Source organism: Dipteris shenzhenensis, chromosome 33 (assembly GCF_047967505.1).
Source record: "Dipteris shenzhenensis isolate YYH24624 ecotype China chromosome 33, Dip_SZ_1.0, whole genome shotgun sequence".
Lineage (NCBI taxonomy): Eukaryota > Viridiplantae > Streptophyta > Polypodiopsida > Gleicheniales > Dipteridaceae > Dipteris > Dipteris shenzhenensis.
Window position 1 is genome coordinate 24,771,559 of NC_141628.1, and position 10,078 is coordinate 24,781,636.

Consider the following 10,078-nt stretch of genomic DNA (forward strand, 5'->3'; position numbering starts at 1 on the left):
CCCTTTAAAGGGAATAAAAGAGGAGTATTGCACTACATCATATGATATAAAAAATGGGAGAAGTCCATAACTAGTTCAATTACATTAAACTTAAACCTAATAACATTAGTACCCATTATGTTATGTAGATACTAGGAATTCAAGAGATAGCCCATAGGTACGCATATAAAGGTGGTAAAAGTAAGGACCTAGAAAGAGCTAATAAGCAAAACAATATATGCATGTACATAAAAGGGATAAAATTAGTACGGATCTAAAAATAGGGAGTACATAAAAGTATGCACATAAAAGGGATAAAAGTACGGATCTAAAAATAGGGAGTACACAAAAAGCTAGAAGAACTCAAGAGATAGCCGATGGGTACACTTTATAAAGGGGATAAAAGTAAGCATCTAGAAATAGTAAATAAGCAAAATAATGCATATAGGTTCGTATACAAAGGGGGTAAAAGAAAGGATCTAGAAATAATGACTTGGCTAGCTACGATGGTCTTTATAGACTAAGCCCCCGCTTGCCCAAGACTCTATTTTTTCCCTTTGGGTAGGCGACCCAAGTCTTACAAAGTATGTGTAATCACCACAATACATGCCTTGAACTATGTAAAACCCCCACTCATGGCGGTTCTTGGCTGCGCAACTTTTATCCACCCCCTTTTTTGGTGGATCCAATAATGTGGCACCATGCCCCTGTAACATGGGGCTTGGGCGGCCCTTGAGTAAATAGGGGAAATTCCACTTTTAAATTAAAGGAAGACAAGGCCAAACATTTTCTAAAACTTAAATCTACATTTTCCATTGCTTTAATGTTTGCATGTTTAGGTAGAGAGAAGTGCTCAATGTGCACTTTACTTAATAATCTTCAAATCGGAGATACGATAAACTTTCATAGTTCCAAAGTTTCTGCAATCTAATGTAGCAAACACCTCATTCTGGAACAGCAAGCAGGTAGATACGTACACAGTGCACATTTTGCAGTTCAATCAATGCTAGAACTGCTCTAAGCTGCCTCGGGCACCTCGGACGTCAGGGTCTTTTCTACTGCAGGAATGTGAACGGGGAAGTTATCAATGAATTCAGTCCAGCAATTCTCCACAGATGTAGCTTTCTGGTCTCGGAGCGATCTCCACACCGCGCTGTTGCACTTGAAACCTGAACCAAAGCCGATTTGCCAAATCCGCTGGCCTTTTGCAATCCTGCCCTTAGCTTCGATGTATGCAAGTTCATACCACAGGGAGCTGCTGGAGGTGTTGCCGAATCTATATAGCGTCATGCGGTTGGGCTCCATATGCCAATCAGAGAGATGAAGATTCTTCTCCACTTCGTCCAACACCGCTCGCCCACCTGCGTGGACGCAGAAATGGTCGAAAGCCTTGCTAAAATCGGGGACGTGGGACTTTATACCCATCTTGAACAGTTGTTTTCCAATTAACATCAAGACGAAAAGCAGCTGCTCCCAGAAAGGCAGCACTAGTGGCCCCAATGTGGTGATATTTGTCCTCAAAGCGCCTCCTGCAACGCTCATCAGCTCTCGTGACAAGTTGACTCCTACTAAACCCGTCGGATCCTCCTCTTGCTGCACACAATAGAAGCACGTATCTTCTTGAGCCTTGTTGGTTCTAACGGTGTGCATAAGCTGGTACTTGGCCCGCTTCTTGTCGCTTCGGAAGTTTGAGAGGAGCGCAGCTGATCCACCCATACGGAAAATACAGTTCGACACCAACATATTTTTCTCGTTACCGCGGTACCAATTCAATGTAACGTTCTCTGTGCTGACAACCACAGCGTACGTGCGCTGATGTACCTTCAAAAGATGCTTCGCAAGATCGACTGCTATCACGCCTGCGCTACATCCCATACCTGCTAAATTGTAGGAGAGAATGTTTCCTCTCAATTTGTAACGATTGACAATCATTGCAGTCAGAGAAGAGGTAGGGCAGAAGGCGCTGCAGTTCACGATCAGAATTCCGATATCTCGGAGTCTCAATTTAGTCTTTCTGAATAGTTCATCTAACGCACCGAACATTACTAGCTCTGCCTCTTGGCGGGCTTCGTCGAGACAAGGGTTAGGGGGCACGCTAGTGACTGCCTTTGGGAAATAGGTCTCCTGACCTAGGCCAGACCGCTCCAGAATCTTCTTTTGAAACTCGAGACTTTCCTCGGTGAAGAGACCAGTGAGGCGGGAGTTACCGACGAAGTATTCTCTGGAGACTTTCCTATCATCGAGGGGCTTAAAGCAGGCAAAATCGAGCAGATACACAGGGGTCCGGCGAGAAGCGAAGGCGATCGTGGCAAACACAAGCAGAGCAAGAGACGCAGCTAAGGCAAGGATAGGAAGCTGATGGTGTTCCCACGTTGAAAACAACCTGAGCTTGCTTGCCCGGAAGATGATGAGGATGGAGAGGGGCAAGAGGAGGAAGTAGAAGGCATGAGTAACGAGATGGTGGTAGCCTAATTTGACATACTTGAGCTTGACGGAGGGGCAAGGTTTGTGTGCAGGAGGAGGGGCTAGCGTAGAGGGAAGGAAGGTGGCCATGGCGCGAAGGAAGGCAAGGCAGGCACGGGCAATGGGCATGAAAGGGAATAGATATTATAGAAAAGCTTTTACGTGATCACATGCATGGTCTTTCTAGTGGCTGGTGTTAGGTGGCTCGCATTCAGGAGCCTTGGAAAACCCTAGCACCTTTAGAGCCTCTTTCCACACGCCACCTAGGCGCGTGGCAATGGTAGATGCATCGGTGCACAAATGTGTCTCCACTTGTGTCCATGGGTTGGATTGGTTGGCCACTAGTGGCCAATCCATCATTGTCACGCACCTAGATGTACCTCCATCATTAATGCAGTAAATTCAAAGAGAAAAAAGCAAGTGAAAGTAGAATACATATGGGGAGAGGAAGATGAATGAGAAGAGGGGAAAGACCAATAAATGTCGCTGGAACATGGAATGAAACCTACTCGTCATACATGAAAAAAACCTTAATTCTCATACATTAAATACTAAATGAATCATTACTCTAAATGCTTGACCATGAAAAAGGGTCATTAGCAAAAGAGCCATCATGAATCCATAGTCCGTTAGAGAGGAGTTTCTTCCACTTGTGGGAGATGCAGCCACTTCAAATATTAAAGGTCATGAAATTGCAATTTTCATGGCATTTTTATGCAAAGTTAGGTGTTGCATTTCAACTTGCAAAAGCTTCAATTAACATCGTCAAACTAGGTGATGTTAAGCACACCCTTAATCTCTCATCAACTTAGAGTTAGTCCTTGCAAAGCTCTACTAATGAAAACATGAGAGCTTATGTGACATCCCCACATGTGACGGCAAAAAACTTCGAGAGCATTCCAGCTCCAGCTAGCCTTGTTCCGATGTTGCTCAAATTGGACGATCGAGGTACATCCAGGTGCGTGTTATGTGACATCCTCACATGTGACGGCAAAAAACTTCGAAAGCATTCCAGCTCTAGCTAGCCTTGTTCCATCCCAAAACCTTCTAAAGGGTAATGGAGCAAAAGGAAATACATCCCCAATTGGATGGTACCGCACTAGCCAGCTTGATAAGGTGCCCCATTATGATGCCAATTGGAAACTTACTAAGAAATTTCCCTACAATGTGGGAGAGTTTCAAGAGATGGATAGAATTTTCACAATGCTTCCCCCCACCTAAAGAAGAAGATAAGGTGATTTCAGTAAAATTCGGTGCTAGGGATGACATAAAAAATGTAACCATCCTGTTGGAGCATAAAGCCTTTGGCCAATACCTTGCAATAGTAGACAGCGGAGCCGGTGTAAACATTTATAATCGACCATGTACCACAGGTCGGATCACTCGATGGCTTCTACTGGGAAGGAATAGAAGATGGCCTACTAGATGTTGCATTATTCAAATTGATGTTGTGCTTGACTGGTATGCATACATCATTGGGTACTTAATGGCAGGAAGACCACCACCTGAAATGAAATTAGTAGATGCAAGAAAACTAATTCTAAAATTTGCACCCTATCAACTCATTGCAAGACAACTATACAAGATGGGCAAGGACCAGGTTTTAAGGAGATGTGTAATGCCACATGAGATCATGCCAATCCTCAGTGAAGTCCATGAAGGCATTGCAAGAGGACACATCCAAGGGGAAGCAACAGCAAGAAAAATCCTTCTCGCAGGCTACTAGCGCCCAACACTTTGGGTAGATAGATGCCTATGAATATGTCAAAAGCTGTGATGCATGCCAACGAACTATAAACCACAACACAAGGACTTCAATCCCTTTACAACATTTGTTGCACAAATATCATTTGAAAAATGGGGGACATAGGCACGCTACATCATTGTGGCCAATGGCCACTGATTACTTTACTAAATAGGTTGAAGTAGTGAGAAAGGCAGATGCCAGAAGCATAGCAAAGTTCTTGTACGAGAATGTGATCACCTGATTCGAATGTCCCATTGAAATTGTGTCAGATAGAGGCACGCATTTTGTGAATGAGGTTATCAAAGAACTCTTGTTTGGCTTTATGGTGATCCATAGAAAAAGCACACCCTACTATCCCCAAGGGAATGGACAAGCCGAATCCACCAACAAAATATTATGCATTGTCCTCACCAAGGTAGTAGAACTAAAGTGTTCTCATTGGGCCTAACAACTAAATGCATCCTTATGGGCATATCGTATCACACTCAAGGTCAGTATAGAGAATACACCTTCTCAATTGGTGTATGACCTTGAAGCTGTGTTCCCATTGGAATTTGTAATACCAAGCCTACGCATAGGAGTACAGGAATGCATGGGAGATCATGCATCTCTGAAAGACTCTATCAATTAGAGAAGCATATAGATTAGTTGCCTACCAAGCCATGACAATAGAAAAATGAAGAAGGAAGGCATGGTTTGACAGAAACCTTAAAGACAAACATCAAAGAAGGTGACCGAGTCTTGCTCTACAATGCCAAGATCCATACAGGAAAGCTCAAATATCTAGGTTAAGGAAAGGTATAGAGTCAAGAAGATGAGTTCAATTGGAGCTATGTTGCTAGAAACTCTGGACGGAGTCAATTCACCACGATAATCAACGGGAGCCGATTAAAGCAGTACTACAACACACTAGCCATCCCCAACAATAATGAGGATTCGGGAACCCCAAACATCTCCTAGTTAGCACTAGATTGTATCACAAGCACCCATTGGCATATGTATGTTTTCGCACATATAGGTAGATTGAATCGATCTCAACCTAGGGCTCCTAGGGCTCAGAAGTGATGATGATTGAGTCCTAGCTGCCCTATGAACTCCTTAGAAACTTAAGCATATAGGAGAATTCCCGCCTCACCAGTCATGCATAGAGCACTCACATGTTTTGGGCACACGAATAAATTGCACAAATAAAAGCCTACATGGTACTCTTCTCACATGACACTATTGGCACATGGTACTGCCAAATTGGAAGCCAATTCATGTGTGAAATGCCACGCTAAACAGCTCGACAAGATGGAAACAAGATGAACTACATTCATGACATCTGCCCACGAACCAATCAAATCGCCATGAACTCCATGCATGATAGCAAATATGTAGGCTTGCCCATCAATCAATCGAAGCTTTGAAGACCTCCACGAAATGACAGCAAATATATAAGCTTGCCCATGAATCAATCGAAGCTTTGAAGACCGTCACTAATTCCACACATGATAGCAAGTATCGAAATTACAAATATCCACAAAACAAGTTTTGTCTTTGGAAAAGAAGAATGATTACTCACACCTTCCCCATGAGGGGCAGGCCAAAGGCAAGGGACCCTCGTCTAAGAACTCCACAAGGCTTATTTTGAAATCATCACCATCAGAGGATTTCAATGCATTTCTTCGCACAATAGTTTGGACCATTGGTCTAGAGGCAAAGCCGATTCAGGAATTTTGTGAATCATTCAAGTTTCTACGTAGACTAGCAGAGGTTGGTATATTGCGGGTGGGAGGTTTTAGGACTAGAATATTTTATTCTTGCTCCGCCTTGTCCCATCCTCTCTCCTCCTCCTCCTACCCTTTCACCAATTCCTTTGCTCTTCTTCCATCGCTTCCACTAATTCCAGTGCTCCATGCTACCTCTTGCCCTCCTGCTAAGCCGTGCTGATCCTCTTCCTCATTGATCATATATGCCTATTCATGGCACTGCCCCACAATCTCCAGTCGAACGATTTCCTTACCTTAAAACCCATGCTGCTTTCAATGCAACAAAAAGTCATCGTAAACTTTCCCGTGTGCATTTGAACTCTTGCATCATTTTAGTCATTGAAATTGTTTGTAATGGTGAGCTCATAACAACAATGGCTTACCAAATAGATGCTGGTGTAGACTACAGTATTTGAACCCTCTTTGGGCCTTCAACACATCATCCAAGTAGCTTGAATAGATTGTGATGCTCTACATTTGTAATGAGTTCCATCTCGGTCGCTCCTACTTTTCTTGGTCGCTCCTACTTTTTCGTCTTCAAGTGTCCCTGCAAACACTTGCATATGTTGTTGCTCGATACAAGGAGTTTTCAAGAAACAAACCTGGACTGTACGCTTTCATATCCTAGTAGAGAAGAAAACTTGCAAACCAAGCCAAATGCTCCCTCTCTAACCTTATAGTTATCGTGAAAATTAATTGTCACCATCTTTATTTGCCTCGGTCGATGTTGCAAGTATGACTTGCAGTCCTTCATGTCAGTTTCAAGGATGAGAATAGCCAAACCATTAGATTTGCATCGAGCACCAAACAATACACCATTAAAAATAAGCATGAAAGTGAATGAGGTGCCAAAGAATCATGAAAGCTTCTTGGCCTCACTTAGTGCCTGCAATTACGACAGCTTTTGGTAGCACGAATCCCGTGAAGGATGCCCCGAAGACCAACCTTGCAATCCAAAAGTACTATGGCTATAAAAGATGCAGAGTAGGCCACAAAATTCTCTGGACAAACATGGAATAATGAACTAACAGCCACCGCAAGATTCTCGCTCCCTCTGCTAAAAAGGGAATAATCACAGACCGCTTGAGCAAGCATAAATTTCCCAAAAAAAAAATTCCAATAATTCCCTATTTTTCTCTTTTACCTCCAAACGTTCACTAAGGCCTTCCCATTGGCGGTAGGCCAAAAAGGCCTAGGCCACCATAAGGTGTGATTATTCAAAGTTGCTGCTCATCAATGATCAGAGTCCAGACTCCCTAGAGCCACGATCGCCGATTGGTGGTGGTAGAACGAGTACGAGTGCCGAGTCTGGACCAGTGTTCACAGAAAACATTATTCTCAACAAATCATAAAACTTGGGGTTTCAAATTTAGAAGGTTTTCCTGAGAATTTGCCAAAAATTTGGCTAAAATATAAGTAAATTACCTAAATTTTTGCAGATTTTACAAAATTGAGAAAATATTTTTTAGGGGTGAAAATGAAAATGTTGCAAGTTCATTATATATAGCTTGGAGGTTTTCTGTGAACACTGGTGAGAGTCCCGATGTTAGGAAAGAGTCCAGTGTGTAGGTGTGTACGTAATACTGTGCGTGAAGACGGGGTCCAGGAGTTGCTGTGATTATTTATGGCAACGTCCGGGAGTGAAACACCAAAGTCAATGTCTTGGAACTTTGTAGTCGTCTTCTTCCCATCGACTTTCTCACTTGTAATTGCTCAGCTACAAGCTCCTCTCTTCCTTCATCCATCTTTGTGCACCTTCACCATCTTCCCTTCTCACTGCGCACCTTCACATCCCCTCCCCCCTCATCATCCATCCGTGCACCACTTTAGAAGTCTTCACGTTCTTCTTCACTTTCAATCTGCCTCCAGATTCGTCTCAGCTCTTCTTCCCCTCCTTTGCTCCTCCCTATTCATTTGCCTGACTTCTTAATCCTCAATCTCTGGATACATCATGGGCCGCAACGTCGATCTTCACGTTTCCTTCCCTCCCCCGAGCGAAGCACACGGTCAGCAGGTCGTCTGCGTTACTGGGAATTGGGGTTTACTCGGTTCTTGGATCGTCCGCTTCCTTCTCCACCAGGGGTACCACGTGAGGTCCGCAATTCCTACAAATGCAGGTACTTGCAAACTTTCTCTCCACCTTCTTGCTATGCCTCTATGGGTTCTAGTGACATTTGCGTTTGGCGTAGGAACACAGCTAATTCGTAATTCGCTGCAGAAGAAGCATCCCAATTGCTATCTTGTGTGGGGGCAAACGAACGTCTGCAACAAGCGAACGCGGATCTTTTGGACTACTGCAGTCTATCAGAGCTCTTCGAAGGATGCATAGGAGTTTTTCACGTTCCCGCCCCAAATTATCATATCAACGGCTTTCGGGATTACCCTGTACGTTGAGCTATCACTTTCATTTGCAGCGGAGCTACGTTTGATATTCTGACTTTCCTTTAGGCTCCAGCTTGTCGATTTCTGTTAAATCGAAAAAAATATCTGGACAGGTCGAGATGATCAATAACGAGGTGAGGGGGGTTTTGAATGTGGTCGAGGCTTGCGCCAACACCCCGTCGGTGAAGAAGTTGGTTCTTACCTCCTGCTTATCTTCCGTGCTGTGGGACAAGCGGTATTATTCCACTGGAATTGTTCTGGACGAGAAGAATTGGAGTAACGTAGAATTCTGTAGAAAGGAGAAGGTAAGCTGCACATGCCTGGATTTTTGCTATGTTTGTCTATATCCGCCCTTGCAGCGATGTAAATAGAGTCTCGTCCGCACGCAGATGTGGTCTGCATTATGCAAGACATCCGCTGAAAGAGCCGCATGGGCGTTGGCGAGGGACAGAGGACTGGACCTTGTGGTTATGAATCCGGCGACAGTCTTGGGGCCCAAAGCTTCGAAAAGCACCAAATGGAGCAGCTCTGCTGCGCTTGATCAGAGTGGTATCTTTGCTTATGTGCATGTAGACGATTTGGCTGCCTCCCACATATTGGCTTTCAAGGCTGACCGTGCAACGGGGCGGTACATTTGTTTCGAAAGGCTGTTAACGAAAGCCGACATTGTGGAGGCTGCGAAAGAGTTGTATCCAAATTACCCGGTATCTAAAAGGTGCGTTCCCAGGTCGATTTGAGCAGAAATAGGAAAAATTTACATCGCATGTGATCTTGAAACAAGCAGCATCAATACATATGGACCAAAACGCCGCAAATGCTCCGTTGATGCATCGTAAAGCTCTTTTTCAGGCCACAATTTAGCTTATCCGGGTTCTTGCTCCGAGGTTGTGCAGCGCCTATCGTTAGTTCGGCATTCTAAGGGCGTTGTGAACGATCAATGATAGATTTGTATTGTGTTTTGTTGGCAGGTTGGAATCGTTCAACCCGTGCATGTTGTCCAATGAGAAGGTGAAGGAACTTGCTGATGGCCAAGTAGGGGATTTACAAACAGACAGGCAACAATCACCCTTCAACTGCAGCTTCCGATAAAAACTTCGCAACACTTTTTGTTTGTTGCTCACCCACAGAATAAGAACAGAGAGCTCAGATGGCAACGCTCTTGATGCTCAACCGGAACAGTCTTGGCAAAGGCTGAACGTGGATCAAGAATTTTGGCAAAACTGAAAGGAAGATGGATGGCCGAAAGCCCATATACAAAGTTGCAAACTCTCAAAGTTGCAAAGGCTCTGCAGAACCATGTCTATAAACACCATCGTCCGACGCCAAATCCCCCCCTCCATTCTATTGAAATCATGCTTCAAAGCTTCCTCGTAAGGGAAGCCCCAATATACTGGTTATGTTTTGTGTAAAATGTTTCCGTCTACTTGTTATAAGACAAGTTCAGTTATTTTGAGACATCTGCAAGTCTCAATTTCAATTCTGCATTATTTTTCCAATTTATGTCCTCATGCACAACAAAGAAATGCATGCTTTGTTGACCAGTTATGGCAAGAGGAAGTGCTTGAGTAAACATAAAATGCCTTATTTTCTCTTGTACTCAAGTCAAATTCAATCTAGCATACTTGAAGGTATCTTCGATGTCTCCTTTAAGCGATATTTAGATGCATTGTAATATTTTTTCAATAGTGTTCTTGTAGTACAATAAATATTATTGTGTTCTTTTGAAATTATATATAACATGAAATGGTTGGAGTGA

General features: G+C 43.6%; 1 protein-coding gene and 1 pseudogene across 1 annotated transcript; one reads left to right on the plus strand and one right to left on the minus strand.

Annotated features, from left to right (window-relative positions):
• Positions 1-810: 810 nt before the first annotated feature.
• Positions 811-2,539, minus strand: LOC147879866 (3-ketoacyl-CoA synthase 11 pseudogene; annotated as a pseudogene).
• A 5,077-nt stretch (positions 2,540-7,616) lies between these two features.
• On the plus strand, positions 7,617-9,861 carry LOC147879867 (phenylacetaldehyde reductase-like). The gene is made up of 5 exons (XM_087371443.1): positions 7,617-8,057; positions 8,159-8,325; positions 8,436-8,627; positions 8,712-9,037; positions 9,291-9,861. Exons 1-5 carry the CDS (start codon positions 7,892-7,894, stop codon positions 9,409-9,411), a joined length of 972 nt encoding a protein of 323 aa, XP_087227569.1. The 5' UTR covers positions 7,617-7,891; the 3' UTR covers positions 9,412-9,861.
• Positions 9,862-10,078: the final 217 nt, after the last annotated feature.

Coding starts and splice junctions, on each gene's coding strand:
- LOC147879867 (XM_087371443.1), top strand. CDS start 7,892: ATGGGCCGCAACGTCGATCTTCACGTTTCCTTCCCTCCCCCGAGCGAA. Junction 8,058..8,158: donor CGCAATTCCTACAAATGCAG/GTACTTGCAAAC, acceptor AATTCGCTGCAG/AAGAAGCATCCCAATTGCTA. Junction 8,326..8,435: donor ACGGCTTTCGGGATTACCCT/GTACGTTGAGCT, acceptor ATATCTGGACAG/GTCGAGATGATCAATAACGA.